This window comes from Anastrepha ludens, chromosome 6 (genome assembly GCF_028408465.1).
Source record: "Anastrepha ludens isolate Willacy chromosome 6, idAnaLude1.1, whole genome shotgun sequence".
NCBI lineage: Eukaryota > Metazoa > Arthropoda > Insecta > Diptera > Tephritidae > Anastrepha > Anastrepha ludens.
Genome location: NC_071502.1, coordinates 37,645,453 through 37,661,640, shown reverse-complemented (window position 1 = coordinate 37,661,640; position 16,188 = coordinate 37,645,453). Strand labels below are relative to the sequence as shown.

The 16,188-nt window shown below is 35.5% G+C and overlaps 4 protein-coding genes and 1 non-coding gene across 11 annotated transcripts in view; 3 read left to right on the top strand and 2 right to left on the bottom strand.

Annotated features, from left to right (window-relative positions):
- The window catches only part of LOC128866188 (32 kDa beta-galactoside-binding lectin), a 34,826-nt gene extending 24,790 nt beyond the window's left edge, over positions 1-10,036 (top strand). For 3 of the 5 annotated variants that reach the window (XM_054106720.1, XM_054106721.1, XM_054106717.1), the window contains exons 2-3: positions 8,864-9,451; positions 9,519-9,881. In XM_054106720.1, coding sequence (XP_053962695.1) covers positions 8,864-9,451; positions 9,519-9,804 — 874 coding nt within the window. In that variant the 3' untranslated portion in view covers positions 9,805-9,881. Of the gene's footprint in view, positions 1-3,164; positions 4,359-8,863; positions 9,452-9,518; positions 9,882-9,916 lie in introns of those variants that run through there. The other 2 variants (XM_054106718.1, XM_054106719.1) reach the window with 2 other exon arrangements.
- On the top strand, positions 149-220 carry Trnad-guc (transfer RNA aspartic acid (anticodon GUC)). The gene has a single exon. It is a non-coding gene; the product is annotated as a tRNA-Asp (tRNA).
- Positions 1,281-12,671, bottom strand: LOC128866184 (ubiquitin-like modifier-activating enzyme ATG7). 3 transcript variants are annotated; one of them, XM_054106713.1, is made up of 11 exons: positions 12,565-12,671; positions 11,929-12,416; positions 11,671-11,866; positions 11,157-11,494; positions 10,882-11,088; positions 10,440-10,743; positions 10,186-10,374; positions 9,948-10,127; positions 2,026-2,304; positions 1,846-1,962; positions 1,281-1,645 (listed from the first exon to the last, which is right to left on the bottom strand). In XM_054106713.1, exons 2-11 carry the CDS (start codon positions 12,120-12,122, stop codon positions 1,592-1,594), a joined length of 2,058 nt encoding a protein of 685 aa, XP_053962688.1. In that variant the 5' UTR covers positions 12,123-12,416; positions 12,565-12,671; the 3' UTR covers positions 1,281-1,591. The 3 variants fall into 3 exon arrangements, with proteins under 3 accessions (XP_053962688.1, XP_053962689.1, XP_053962686.1); XM_054106714.1 differs by lacking the exon at positions 12,565-12,671 and adding an exon at positions 12,417-12,523 and having other exon boundaries at positions 11,929-12,346; XM_054106711.1 differs by lacking the exon at positions 12,565-12,671 and having other exon boundaries at positions 11,929-12,525.
- Positions 4,771-6,726, top strand: LOC128866192 (tigger transposable element-derived protein 2-like). The gene is made up of 2 exons (XM_054106727.1): positions 4,771-6,261; positions 6,323-6,726. The coding sequence occupies exons 1-2, from the start codon at positions 5,902-5,904 to the stop codon at positions 6,620-6,622; spliced, it is 660 nt and encodes a 219-aa protein (XP_053962702.1). The 5' UTR covers positions 4,771-5,901; the 3' UTR covers positions 6,623-6,726.
- Positions 12,672-14,522: 1,851 nt separating the features above from the next.
- Positions 14,523-15,211, bottom strand: LOC128866194 (ARL14 effector protein). Its single transcript, XM_054106729.1, has one exon. The coding sequence runs from the start codon at positions 15,077-15,079 to the stop codon at positions 14,675-14,677; it is 405 nt and encodes a 134-aa protein (XP_053962704.1). The 5' UTR covers positions 15,080-15,211; the 3' UTR covers positions 14,523-14,674.
- Between the last annotated feature and the right edge of the window lie 977 nt (positions 15,212-16,188).

Here is a 16,188-nt window from a genome sequence, read left to right as displayed (position 1 = left end):
ATTGTCTTTACCAATAATGAAGCTTTTTGTTGCTTTTGCGCAGATAAACAAAGAGCTTTTATACAAAAGCTTTGCATTGTTCTACCAGTATGTGTACTTTGTTTCAGTGTGTAGTATAAGTAATAGCATTGGCAGAAATATATTAACTTCCTCGATAGTATAGTGGTTAGTATCCCCGCCTGTCACGCGGGAGACCGGGGTTCAATTCCCCGTCGGGGAGAGGTGTAAGAGCGCATCTTCAGATCCAATTTTTTTTTTACTTTTATTATTTTTTAATATAAGTTTTTATATTACAAAGCGTTGCATACGCGTGTACGTACAAAAAGTTATTTAAAATTAAAAAGTTCCTTTGATATAAGCTCGTACAAACACCAAAAGTCACAGATAGGTACTTCAGCTGACTCGCGAGATGCGGGTAATACCGACACAATTACGCTGGAGCAGGATGAACTCCTACCTTCGACCTCGACATGGAACCCTACATGATGGTAACCATCTTCATCAAACACACCTTTCCCTTTGGTGTAACTTCGTCGAAATAGCTCGTTTTCTGGACCTACCATTAGATCATACCCACGATACCAACTGATAGGCTAATCGACCTAGACCGAAGTTTGATAAGCTGCTACAACAACAGTAATTAAAGATTTCTATCTGGTAGATTGCTCTGCACTGTTCAACAAATTTGGTGTAATTTAAAAAAAAAGCTAATATTCCCACGTAGTTGAATCGACGCAGTAGTCAAAATTAATGCTGTAAAGATCCCCTCCATTCATCTTTTAATAAACAAATAATAGAATAAAAAGGGTAAAACATAAATCTCCTGACAAAACCTTGTATAGAAGGGGCTTTCGATAATATTATTTAAAATACAGAATCCACTCTCCTATTTCCTTCAACTGCAGGTGTACGCATATCTTATAATAATAAAGGTCAGGCGTATTGATAATAGGAATGGAACTGTAAAAGAGAAGTTTCATCTACACGTTTTACTCCCCCTTTTACTACAATCGTCTATACAGGTGCCATTCTACAAAGTGAAAAGCCTATGCTTGTGTATGTATGTATATATTATTATGGCAGCTGAAAGCAGTCTCCACACATTTTTGAGGAATGCTGCCGATGCTATACTCTTTGGCCAGATATACTTAAATCCGGCTCTTTCCGGTGACATTGAACCGGAAATATTGCGGTATCTCATTCGCTGGATTGCTATCGCTCGTGTGCAATTAAAATCGCTTCGAATCGGAGTTACGGCCAGCGCCAATCTCTAAGTTAAGAACTCTTTCGTAGTAACATTTATTTTGCACTTTGTTTACTTTTACACAACATATATCAATTTTTTGCATATAAAACTAAATATAAAGCATATCGTACACTTATAATAAGCTAATAAAAGGCATACATATTTTCTGCGTTTACGATAATTGTTTAGGTTAATGTATTTAGGTATGTATTGCATATAAAGATCGTTATCTTAAATTGTTGTAAATATTAGAAAAACTAATTTATGCCGGAATTTACATTTGACTTTTATGGCGCATACAAGGATAGTCTTAAGCTAATATCAGCACACATTCTTTGGTAAAAATTACATGTCTTCCGAATCGGACATTTCCAGATCTGAATCATCGAATTCAATAATCTATAAAATGAATCGATAAAAATAGTTATATTTTTATATAAATTATTATCCACAATATTTATTAGATTTAGTAGAGTCAATGGGAATTTTACATTCCAATAAACCAAGCTTAGTGCAAGCAATTTCTCAGATAAATAAACTTATAAACATTAATTTGTATGTTATATTTAGATATGTATGTGAAGTATAACATTACTTACTGCGCTATCCAGTGTTTTAAAATCAGATATACCAGTCAAGTCTTCCAAATATTTGGCAGTTTCAAATGCTTTAAATAAAAATGCGTTACCATTTGTGCGATACTCCGCAAGCACTTTCTGAAAACAGCAAGTAGCAATAAGGAAATATATTATTTATGTAAGTCTATATTCATTACACACCTCCGAACATGCAATACACTGTGAAAATTTTTGTGTTGCCGGCAAAATGTTTTCATAATTGCAAAGCTGACCACGTATCGAGTGCGGAATGATACCTAGTAGACCTTCGGGTACTTTGGTATTCGGCTGGCCGGTAGTACAATAATAGGCAGGTGCTCGTTCCCGTAGTGGATGCTGCAACAGAGACACTAATAATTCGACAGCATAACTAGCAGCGATACAGGATACACCTGGTCGTGTAACTGTACATTGCTGATCCAGCGTACGATCCTTCAGGGACTGGAAAATGAAAATAAGTATATAGTACGTGTATTTTCTAATATTTTGCAATATAAATACCATTAAAGTGTTTTTACCATGATATTGCAATTTTTTTCAATAAACAAAATGGCACCTCCTTTTCATTGGAGATGGTTTCATGATTCATATGCGAATAAACAAAATTTGGAAATGGTATAATAAAATATTCAATGATTTTGTATTACCCAAAAAGCTAGAGCACGGCTCAAAAAATCTTTCATTTCAGATGGTTTCTGTGATAACTGTGATCTGTGAACCATCAATTTATTCAAGAGAACTGTCGGTGTAAAAATTATCTCCAGAAAAAGATCTGCAAATTGGCCTGTGATTTTACTCATATCAACCATTATTATTGTGGTAGTACCTATTTGAATCATATTATTATTTTTTATTGCACTAAAGAAGTCTTTAGATTATGCTGATCAATTAAGATTTTTTTTAACTTTAATGGAATTTGCAGTAGGAATTTAGTAGGTGGGATTGGAGTATTAGCAGTTAAAAAAAAAGTAGGTTATGATTACTTTCGAACAAAACAAAAAAATTATTAATTTTAGTTTTTCCCCTTCGACTTATCTTACGCGTGTAAAGTTATTATAAGTTTCGAAACTGCCTAAGCTTTGTTTAACTAATCACTGCTTGATTGATAATAAAAAGCTTTCAAAAGCTTTCCAATTTTTCACTTTCACATGCATGAACATAATGAACACAGTAGAAAAAATATAATGACAGCGTCAACAGGTAGCTAAATACATTTATGTATATACCTATATATGTACATATGCATGTAAACATGTTTGAAACATTGACAATATCAACGGGTGGTATGAGTGACTTTTGTTTACAAATATATTTCAATACAAGTGCACAATGCGTAAGAGTTTCAAACCCAGAGAGGAAGGCGAGCAGTAACTAGCATTTAAATTTGTGAGGAAGCTACAAGTTAACAAAGTGCCGAGCAGCGGCGTGAAAGAGCACATGACAATTGTTTAATATGACGCAGGAAAACAAGTTTCAAACGCATGAAGTACTACATATCTACGAAAACGAATTATAGTAAAATGAAACTATTGGCGCGCACGAAATTCCCTCACATATTTTCCCAGTAGGCATACTATATTTGATATGAATCTCTGAGTGTGAAATGCAGTGAATGGCGAGATATGAAAATTTCATTAAGCATATCAGTTTATACGAACAGGAAAGCCACTCAGAGCACTTCGTTTTGCGCACTACACGTAGTGTTGGGTGCATTTTCTTTAATGCTCTGTGACATTTGCTAACATGAAAATGAGCTTCGCAAGCGGATAGGAAATCATAAAACACTCGTGATCAAACTTCTGTTTTGTAATAAAGTACTGCATGTGAAAAAGAGGAAACAATGTAAATACAACAATTGAAACAGCTGAGACTTAAATCAACAGTTGTCCAACAACACTTGCTGAAATAGCGTTTGCAGCCGCAAAAACAACTGTGCGAGAGGATGATAATAATAATAGCAACAATAATATGTATAAAATAACACCGTCGATTAGTAATAATAATAACACAAGCAGTTGTGTATTTAACGATTAGATAAAATACGGCACACAAAATAGCTACAACAAAAAAAAAAAAAAAAAAACAGAGAGTAAAAGTTACATCCTCTATAGTGGTGGCTACTCAAACTACTCATACTATGAACCATTACTATCGTTAACGCAAAATGGACATTTAAAATATTTAACTGTGTGCTGATAACAGTTTTCATTGTTAACTTTTGCAGTTGGTTTTTGCCATTTGCTACGTGCGGCCGAAACATTTTAATGTTGTCAAACGTGTGCGGGAGTATTATTGTAAATAATTGAATAAAAAACAGAACACAAATACCAAGATAACAATAATATTTAATACTACTTTTTATTTACGAATTGTATAAATCGCGTTATTTTTTTGTCCGAAACAATGTTAACAGAATACGCCGGCAACTTGGCACACCATCTGGAATTTGGCCATGCCTTGGAAATTGTGGCGAAAACCATAGACGGCGCTTCACGGTAAGCAGCGATAATGCATACATGCTCTACTTAAGTGAGAATATGTACATGTACACCAATATGATGACGCACAGACACACCAATTTTATAAACAAATTAAAATTTTTAATTTTATTGATTTCGCTGTGTTGGGTTGCTTACAGTCTGAGCTAAATCGAAAGAAAATGACTTCGTGGCGTATCCCACATAAATATTCGGAAAAGCTTAACAAAAAAGAAATACAGTGCACTCGCGGTAACTCGAATAGCCGCTAAGTCGAACGACGTGCTAACTCGAATACATTTTTTTCCCTATTGACTACTTTGTAACTCGAACAATATTAAAAAGCGCTATAACCTGAACAAAAAAACAAATTTATTTGTACACACATTCTTTTCAAACATGTACATTTTGTACATACATACATATGTAATAGTATATGTATATAAATTATATGTATACTAGCGTATTGTCCATATGAATATTTCGGCGTTAATATCCCGTTACTTTTCTGGGAACAACATCTTGCATTGACCAAATTGCTTTAAATTTGTCATTTGTAGTGTATCAGTGCACGTGAGTAATGGATCGTAAAAGGTTGAAGTGTTTAACATTAAAAGAGAGGGCTGAAGTCCTTAACAAAATTAAACGTGGACGTAGTGTTACTTCTCTAGCGAAGGAATATGGGGTAGCCAAGTCCACCATAAGTCTTATAAAAAAGAAAGATAAGGCAATTTTAAAACCAGTAAACAACACGTTTTTGGGTCCTGGGAAGAGGAGAACTTTAAAAGCTTCTGAGTTTCCTAAAATGGAAGCCGCTTTATACAAATGGTTTCTGTCCCAAAGAAAAAAGAATTACCCAATAAGTGGACTCATCTTGAAAGAAAAAGCGAAAGCTTTTCATACCCAGTTGTGTGGGGAAAATTCTACATTTTTTGCCAGTGACGGGTGGCTTCAAAACTTTTAGAAACGTTATGGAGTACGTTTGTTAAAAATTTCTGGAGAAAAACTGTCATCACAGCCAGAGCTGGTAGACCCTTTCAAAATGGCTTTACAAGAAAAAATAAAGGAAATGGAGATATGTGCCGACCAAATATATAACGCCGACGAGTCCGGATTGTACTGGAAACTTCTTCCTGAGAAAATTTATGTTTCGTTGTCGGAAAAACAAGCACCGGGAAGAAAGTCTGAAAAGCAGCGTTTTACATTTATGGCATGCACTAACGCTACCGGCAACCATAAGCTTAAATTTCTCGTTATTGGAAAAGCAAGAAATCCTCGTGTTTTCAAAAATTTTAACTGTCCGGTGGAGTACAAAAATTCCAAATCAGCGTGGATGACTTCGGAAATTTTCAAAGTCTGGTTTCATAATTCGTTCGTGCCGCAGGTAAAATCCAGATTCATTAAAACAATTTTTTTAACCAAGTTAAATGACTTTAATATTTAGGTAAGAAAATATTTGAATGATGGGGGACTACCTGAGAAGGCTCTTCTTCTAATTGATAATGCCCCATCACATCCCAACGAAATCGAATTAAAGTCCGAGGATGGTTTAATTTTAACTATGTTTATGCCGCCGAATGTGACACCATTGATCCAGCCAATGGACCAAAATGTAATTCGTATAACGAAACTATACTACAGAAATTTTCTACTGGCTTCCATTTTCAACAATAATTGCGATATAACCGAATCTATGAAAAAAATTAATTTAAGAGACTCAGTAACTTTCTTAGATGCAGCTTGGAGTCGGTTAGAAAAGGAAACTGTATCCAAATGTTGGAAAAACATTTTGAGTTTTGCCAACTTAGGCGACTCTGATGAAGATAATATTCCATTGAGCATTTTAAAAAAACAATTGTTGGAAGAAAACCAGATAGTAACAGACTCTCTTCTTAATAAGATTAACAATTTAGCCCCACAGGTATTCTGACTGGAATATTGTTTTAAAACTTTGCCTTCTTTATGAAAAACATAATTTACAGGTCGAATTTACGCTTCATGATGTTAACAAATGGAATGATGGTGCCGAATTTACCGACACAGAAGTAATAATTGAAACTAGTGATTCTGAGTCTGAGTTTAACAACACAACTGAGACATGTGAGCGGATATCATCTGAGGAAGCAGTTAGCTCTATCAATAAGGTAATTCAGTGGGCCACAACTGAACAAGTAAGCCCCGCAATGGTTAACACTCTTCAATTGCTGCGTGAAAAAGCCATATTCAACATTGCTGCAGGCAAGAAAAGACAAACACACATTACAACTTTCTTTTCGGCCTAACTTTTCTGTTAAAGCTGACTTTTTTGTGTAACTGACACAAAGACTGCCAAATATTCGACGAAAAATATTGAAACGAATTAATTATTTTAAACATATTCATGTTCATATCCATATGTAAATAAATAAATAAATAAATTTAATTGAAAAAAATCGATATCGATGACTGTTTTTTTAACATAGCACACTCAATTGATGAGTCGAACAAATTCGATAAATCGAACAGCGCTTGTTTTAATTAGTTCGAGTTATCGCGAGTGCACTGTATATTGTAATCTAATTTTATATATGGCCAATCATTTGGGCTTTTATTGGTAGTGAATGTTTTTATTTGGTAATGATGAACTTTTTGTTGTAAAGTTTTTATGAGCATGACTCATACATGTCTACATACATATTTATTGTAGGTATGTTTGTTTCTTAAATAGGAAAATGTTGATAAACACGAGGAACTTCATACTGGCAGACCTAAAATTGTTTTCAAAATTAAATAAAAGACCGCATAAATCTTTTGTGATCGTAGTCAATTTAAATCTAATTATTTTTGGAGAGCTGACAGTTCCTGTTGTTGTTGTTGTAGGAGCAGAAACATTTCCCATACATATGCGGGGAGTGCTGCTGAAGTGACAGTCCTTGGCCGGAAGTAAATTGGGGTCGTTTTGGTTACGTAGAACTGACTGTTGTGGGAACGGTGACATTTCCTATCCGAGCTTTGTTGAAGAAAAAGCTCGCGACAGCAGTTTATTCTTTTCTTTGGTTACCGTAAGACACGGACTAGGATCATTACATTTTTTTTTATATAGGAAGTGTTTTGCGGGATTATAAACGCCAGAGTATACGATATGGCTATTACTACTACTTCCGGTATGTAAACACTACATTATTAAAAATGCAAAAGTTGGTAACACAAGACACAAAAATGTCGCGGATCATTATATTAAATACCTTTACTTCATTCTGGCTTGGATACGCATGTTTGCGTGTTCGTAATGATAGTGAAATGAACGACTCCCGAAAGTTACGTTACGACAAAAACCCCTGAAAACCTACTTCAAGAGAAGGCGTCGTGAACATTCCAAATATAACTAGGTCAATATCAAATTGGTAAGGAATGTTTTTCCATTGCCGCTAGGCACTTCGGGGAGGAACAAACCAATTCTGAGATTCACACAGGAAGCAAAAAATTGTCGCTATTATTATCGTTGTATGTACTGTTGTTCTCGTATCAAATCATGATCATCAATGACAAATGAAGTACGCTTTGACCAAGTTAAATGAGTTCTTTGTTGTTCTTGGGTATGCGTATGTCCGCGATTTCGATCAATGCCGCTCAAATCCTTGTTGAAAGTTTCAAACAGATTTGAATGGCGAACATGTGTTCAAATGAAGTAGGACCTTTGATATTAACCGACAGCAAATTGGCATTGTTTGGATCTACTGAGTAAATACAGCCAAATGAGTCGGACGAATAAAAAAGGCTTCGGTAGTCTTCAACATGCATGCCTTGCTTACGTCGCTCTAACTACTTTGGAACTTCTGCGGACAATAATGTCATGGTAAATTCATCTTCTACAGACAGCGAAAAAATGTTGTAACTATACTGGTGCCATAACTACATTTTTTGCAGTGTCTGCAGTGAAATATTCTCTCTGTTTTCAAGATGAACAATATTTGCTTAAGATCTATCAACACTACAACACCACACCTCCAAACAGCAGATGGTTTTTTATGAGGAGCTTTTTTACGGCTGAAATACACTCGGAGCTTTGCCATTATCTGCCGATGATCGACCGCTATGAGAAAAAACTTTTGCATTTATTGTTCACCAAGCAAGAGGATTGTGGATTCATTTCTCCGCATGGTCCCTCTGTAACATATGCCTTTATTGGTTGTTATGGTTATAGCAGCATAAACATTCCCCATACATATACGGGGAATGCCACTGAAGTGACATTCTTTGGCCGGATATTAATCCGGGTCGTTCCCGTTATGTAGAACCGACTGTCGTGGGGACGTTTTTTGTTGGCCACCTTCTCAGCCTTAGTCTGCGGGAGCTTTAGATATTTATTATGTCGGCAATGCTTGAGATCTTTATTATGTCGACATGAGCTATCTATGTGGTGTTAACCACTCTTATTATGTTTCTGAATATACTGAATATAATTTATTTACTGCAATTAATATAATTTTAAGTATAATGCAAGAAAAATGTCATTCAAATTCCTATTATTCGTTTTTTCTTAGATTCCACATCAACCTGTCTACTGCCAAAATAGTAATAGATCCAAATGCAGACATTGGTTTACGTTTCTCCTGCTTCTTTCGCAAAGATGTAATTGTGCGCAATGCTCGAATCAATGGAGTGTGGGGCGAAGAAGAGATACATGATATTGAAGGTCACTCGCTACAAAATCCTATCGAGTCGGGAGAATTTTTTGTCATTTACATACTTGCATGTGAAGAAAAATTTCATATATCGATCAACAATCGCCCATTCTGCACATTTAGATATCGCTTGCCACTAAAATCATTGCGCACCATAGAGGTATGCGAGCAAATACAAGTGATCAAGCAAATTGATCATCGAGCCGTATTTCCATATCCTTGGCCGGCTATACAGGCATCCGATTTTGGCAAGGCATTTAGCAATGATTCACCAATAATGTTTAGTCCGGGACATCTAATTGTAATAACAGCGCGTTGTTTTGACAATAAGAAAGGACAATTTATAATCAAATTTTTGGAAAGTGATACGAAAAGAGAGGAATTGCATTTCAGTGTTCGCTTTGATCAGAAAGCAGTTGTGCGTAATTCGATGAATAAGGCATTCGAGTAAGTTTAGCTGATATGAATCCATAAAACATTAAGTTTTAAATCATATCCATATGTATTTTTTTAGATTTGGGCAAGAGGAACGTCATGGTGGATTTCCGTTCGTTTTTAATCAGCAATTTAAGCTTGCCATCGCTTTCACAAAACTCGAATTTCTTACCGCTGTGGATGGATACAACTTCTGTAGTTATGCCTATCGTACACCGGATGTATTTACAAATCTGGTCGGATTTAAAGTGACCTGCATAAATGGCTTGCATATGCATGTGACCGGCGTGGATCATTTGCAAATGGGAGACCCTTCTTGCAAGGGATTCGAAAAGTATTCCAAGCATGATTACGAATGTGCTTAGCATAATAATTGCCTCATACAGTTTGTTCTTGTCTTAGCCATTGAAAGTAAGAATACATATCTATACTATTATTTTAATTATGGATTTTTAATTAACGAGTGTATAAATTAAGGGATTTAAGAATGCTAACTAGTCTTACTCACATTTCCCGGTGCCGTAACATCATTACAAAAGTAGCAGCCCAAGTTATCTCCGCTAATACATTTTAGATCGCCAATATCTATAGCTTGCGCGGCATCACCAGCTGCCTTGTTGCATAGCGAACCTGCCCCATGACGCATCACTAAGTAGCTATCAAATCCTAATGCAGAATTTATAACTATCTATATAAATCTAAATGTTAAAAGGATATTTAAACAGATCTGCTTAGTATCGACGTACCTTTCCAAAAGTTGTTCCAAGGAGTGTTGGCAGCCAACGGCTTTCCCGCGAATCGGTGAGTAAAAAGATGACATCATGCTCCTGGACTAAACGCTTTATATTGTTCAAGTCTTCTTCGGTTTGTTGCTGCATCGATGCGCCTATGGTATGGCCAGGCATGGGTATTTGCATAACATGCCCAGTGCAAACCTAAAAAAGTGCGTAATATGTTTATATAAAAATGTAGTTCACAATATTTACATATCCATACGCACTGAAGTTGGATTGATTTCTTTCACGCGTATGGCAGCAATATCTGCTTTCATTACATTACCAGCGATAGCATCTGCATGAGTGTATAGTGTTTGCCGTAAGGGATTTGAAAAGTTGACGCGACCATTATCCAGAAATGTTATATGCTTAAAGCCCCATGCAAGTAAATTGCGCGCAACATTACATCCGAGCGTACCAGCACCGAAAAGTAAACATTTCGTCTTTGAAATAACATCTAAATCCAAATCCGGCACCAATCGCCATTTCATCAATTTTAAATTCAAGTTTATGGCACTTTCAACTAAGCTAAGAACAAAAGTATTGATACAAATACAAAGCATTAGCTTGTGTTTCATATATTTTTTTAATAATTTTAATTAATACTAATTAATTGGGTACTATGCGCCCAAAGTCCAGGCTCTAGCAACTAATAATAATACTTACATAGTAGGGTCCATGCTATCTCGCATCGAAACAATACGTGGACCCATTTTATTATTGCGATTCGGTTCCCAGCCAACGAATTGTGTATCCTCATTAAAGTTTACTGCCTCCGATTGTTGTACAGTCCACACCAGGCTTTTTTCGCAGCCAAATTTGCTATCGAAACGTATGCCCAAAAATTTTACTGGCTTGCCAACCAACGAGGGGCTGATTAAATGACAATGTGCTAATTTGAATATATGTATATACATAACGTAATTTCAAATTAAACTGACCATTTGTAAAAGATATATGCTGCGAATGTACGCATGAGCCACGAAGGATATTCGTATTCACTAGGATCGGCAAAGGCGAAGTAAATATCTTCATTTTGCTCCGCTAATGTCACGTTATTTGCGACTATATCTTTTAACTCGTAAATGGTGTCCTTTTCATAGCGTTTGACTACAAAAAAATTGGGTTTGTTTACCTTACTTTTAAGCAAACTCTCTAAATGCTGCAATTCTGGAATGTCTGCCAATGGTTGTGCTACCGAACCATTTTCAACCTTTAATGTGGGGGTTAGAGGGCAAGCAAACGCAAACCAATAGTAGTAATTGTACTTGGCAAGATCCTGTAAAAACAAAAACAATTGAAAATCACATAGGTGTGAACTGTAAGGATTCCATTTGCTATTTTATCATAATGCCATTTTAAGTAATATATTAAAATATGTGCATATTGCTTGGATGAATGGTAAAGCATTTGACGTCATAGAATTGACGTCATACACCCAGGAATAGAAATTACCGCAAATGAAAGAACGAAGAATCGTGCAAACAATTTCGGATCGTCTAGAACACGGTCTGTTCGAAAATCTTCTATTATTTTTTTTCCCTCCGATTGTAGTAATTCGTTTTTATCACACGCTTTGAATTCTTCAACTGTATTTTTGTTGTAGAGGGTGCCGACGGCGGGGTGGTAGTTGCGTGGCGCCGTGAAATCGCTGTAATATCGGAATTGGTTTGTATATACATACACATGTATTAAACATCTCTATGAACTCACCCATTGAAAGCTGAGTAATCTGTTTCTAAAAGACATGCCTTCGCGTTGAAATTGGTGTAGTAACCATAAATTGGCTTAGGCGCATCCGAAAGACGGTCGTGATTCAATTTGATTTCAGACAGTTTATGCCAAAATGTGTGATTAACAAAAGATTGCAGAGGAGCGTATTGCAGTAATACAGTATTGTAAGCCATGTCTAGGCTACTCTAAGCACTTATCTTTCTTAGATAACAATTTATTTTATAAACAACACTTAATTGCTGTAATTTATCCTACTGTAGCAGCGAATAATTTTTTTCTCAACTATGCCCAGCTATTTTACTTCGTTGTTTACTCACGCACGCGTAGTTTCCGTTTTGTTTATTTCACGCGGGCCAGTGCCTGTTTTATGTACACAATACCTGCACTTGTGAGACACCTACGAAAATCGATACTGTATGGACGAAACTAATAACAAATAACAAAACCCTCAAACCGTAATCACAGACCTACAAAAATACCTACGTTCCCACGACAGTCGGTTCTACGTAACCGGAACGACCCGGATTTATATCCGGCCAAGGACTGTCACTTCAGCAGTATTCCTCGTATATGCACGGGGAATGTTTATGCTGCTACAACAACAACAACAACAACCTACAAAAAAACACACAATCATTATCGAGACGTAAAAAACATTCCACTGGTCAGCTGATTCCAGAAAAATGAAAGGCGAAGAGCTACCAGCTTATTTAATTATTTCCCTTTGCTGTTTTAATACTTCACTTTCAAAATGGCATCATACAAATCAGATCGCTATATTCGCTAAGGCAAACGGCGGTATTAAATGGAATAACGAAATGGCAGCTGATGTTAAGACAGTGATGGCGCCGTTTCCACGACAGTCGGTTCTACGTTACCGAAACGACCCGGATTTATTTCCGGCCAAGAACTGTCACTCCAGCAGCATTCCCCGTACGTGAGTATGGGGAATATTTATGCTGCTACAACAACAACAACAGTGATGGTGCGACAGCTCTGTTTAAACAGTGGAAAATCGCGTTCTCAACCTGATATTTCTGTGCGATCATAGCTCTTTAAAGTATTCTATAGATAGTATAGATCTGGCGTAACTTTTGAACGGCATCTGGCATTTGAACTCCATGAAAATAAGTTAATTTGCAATTTTCCCATAAAATACAAATTATTAAATCCCCCATTTTGTTATGCGTTATATTGGAAAACAAAGAGTTGTGTTTTATTTTATTGTGTAATCTGATATATGCTTGAAATTTTTAAATGGCTTAATGATAAGCAAGGAACCGTTTCGAATATTGTTTTTATTGTAGTTCACGTTAAGAGGACAGATACCTGTAAAATTTTTTTTGTGACAAAAAATTTTTAGAACGTAAATTTAAGTATTTCTTATATTATAGATCGTCAAACGCGACGACTCTATTCCTTGCGTTCAAACGCTGTATTCAAAACTATATTTTTCGAATTAGCGTACACGATAGCTCGAAAAGTTATTGACCGTTGTCCTTGAAATTTTGCACACATCTTTTTTATGATATTACTTTCTATGTGAATTTATAATTTCGAAAATTTTTCGAAACAATAATTTTTTCGAAGCAAAAATAGTAGGATAATTCGCCGCAAAATCAATTTTTTTAAGCATTTTATTTCGCAAATTTTTTTTTTCTATTTTTGTTTAATTCATATAGAAATTATGACATTAATAAACAAAAAAAATTTTGGTTTTTTGTATTCAGGTCACTGACGCTGATGCCACAATACCCGCCGATTGAGAAGCCTCTCTGCGAACTTCCTGGAAGAATTGAGTGTACATCCGCCATTTTAAATGATTAAAATTAAAAAACAAATTTTATATTACTTTAATGTATTTGTATGCCAATTTTGAAAAAAAATATATTGACTTCTTCATTTTAAATAATTTTAATGAAAATCAGGGAAAATGTGGCCGTTTACAGGTATCTGTCCCCTTCAATTGTCAAAGTACTTAACGAACCATGATTCAATTATAAATTTGAGTCATGTTAACGAACCAAATTGTAAATGTAGATGTGTAGACTTATTTGAAAACGATTTCAGAGCAAATTTATATAATATTTAATATACAAAGGTCTGAAACCATTTAGTGAATTATCAAGCAACTTAAAATATGAAAAGAACATTACTGTATTTGAAAAACAAATAATAGATTATATAATATTAAGGAAACCACGCATTAGCTCACAATAAGTCTATAAGCTATCTGTTATTTGATAAAATTAGTAGAGCTCAGTAGAAAGTTTAAAATAGCTAGATCTAAATGAAGAAACCTAATAATTTAAATGCAATGGGAAATTCTAGGCGGCTTCCTGTTTCTGCGAAAAGCATTTTTTTAAGTCTTCATGTTTTCGATGTTTTGTATATTTTATAAAACCTAAACATATAATATTACTTTCAGGGATTCTCACTTGAACCCTTCTCACAATTAGTCAGGTTCGCGGATGAGAGAATACTCTATTATTATTGAGTTAGGTGTGAGTTATGTGCTATAACTGCACTCTGCAACAAAACGCTTATTGTTGTAAAATGTAAAATACAGTTCATTTGGGTAATCATTTAATTTAAACATTACATATTACATTACAATTAAAACTACGTATTGAAACAGTTGAAAAATGGTAAAAAAGTCTTACAACTGCAATACGCGATTTACATAAAAAACCATGCATTTATTCGTTTAAAATCTGTTTGTTTTTTAGTTTATAAATTTATTCTTAATTACGACATCTTTACCATCAAATGTTATTTCGTCAACAAATTGTTTCCTATTTACGCGACACTGCACGCCACATCGTGTTGATCCACAGTTTTTACACTCATACCAGCAACCGGGGCAGTTCTCTGCCAAGCAGTCGCATATATCCATACCATTATGTCGCAAATGGCCATATTCGTCGTAAACTGAGGAACGAGGATTAGTCAGCTTTCGTTTTAGCTTACGCTTTTCGCGGTTTGATTTTTCAGGATCGAAATCCTCCAGGAACTTGAGATCTTCGGATCGTTCGCGTAATCGGCGGTCAGACTGTTGTTTGCGTGGTCGTTCCCGCAGTGACATACGCAATGAGCCAACACCCTCGGAGAGATCACTGTCTGCATCCATAATACAGTGGTGTTTTCCTTTTATCGCCAGGCTTATAATTACAATACGTTTTCTGAATAAATCAAGCTATAAAAGACTGTGGCCGCTAAACAAACTTTGGCTTCCAACAACGAATGCATTTATCAGCTGTTATATGTTTACAGTGTGCTACCGGACTGAAAGTAAATATTAACTAATTCATACTTGAGAAGTTTTAGAGCAGCTAACAGTGCTGTGGGAATGAGCTAATAGGCACATAATTGCTAATATATATATATATATTGTTACGTTGGGATTGAGCTAATAGATACATAATTGCTAATATATATATATATATTGTTACGTTTTTATTTAAATAAAATGTCTCTCTACAATTTCCCTGAGTTCGATCACTGAATTGCTAAATAAAAGCCTCAACCTAATGGAAATACGACCTGCTCGCTTTATTGAATCACTTCACTTTACGTGTACAAGTTCTCACGCTTAACTTAAGCCTGATTACTTTGTGCGCATGCAGCTTTACTTTTATACGTTCTTAATTTATAGATGTGGCAACTTGTATCTTCTGGCAACAAGAGTTTTTGTATCTGATTCGCTCAAAGAATGATACAATACAAGATTGCGCCTTTCGAGTCCGCTGTGTCGTCAGGCTCCATGAATAAACAAACAAAAGGAATGGGAGTTACTTGATTGTGAAGAGGACGACAAGGTGAAAGCAATAAAAACTACCAAACACAAGCTACCAACGCGCTACAGACACGCGCATAAAAACTGCATTTGGAGGCTTTCTATTCATTTGTGCTTTCACAATTTAACATGCGCCCTTCCTTTTCGTTAGTTTGTTAAGTTTGAATGTCACAAGTCGCAATACTATCAAGCCATTCACTGAATCTTCACAAACATGCAGGTTCTCTTCGTTTTGTTTGTTTTGTTCATTTGTTTCAGTATTCAATTCGCCTTGCATTCGCTCGGCTTTTGTTGCCAGTCGGTTCGCGAACTTTCGTGATTTGTTACAGTAACTTAATAAGCTCATTTATACCTATTCTTAAAAAGTTTTGGGTTTATTCAATATTTTGATGGGATATGTTGGTTGAAAGAGTTAGAATAAGTACAAGAGACATTTCAGGGAA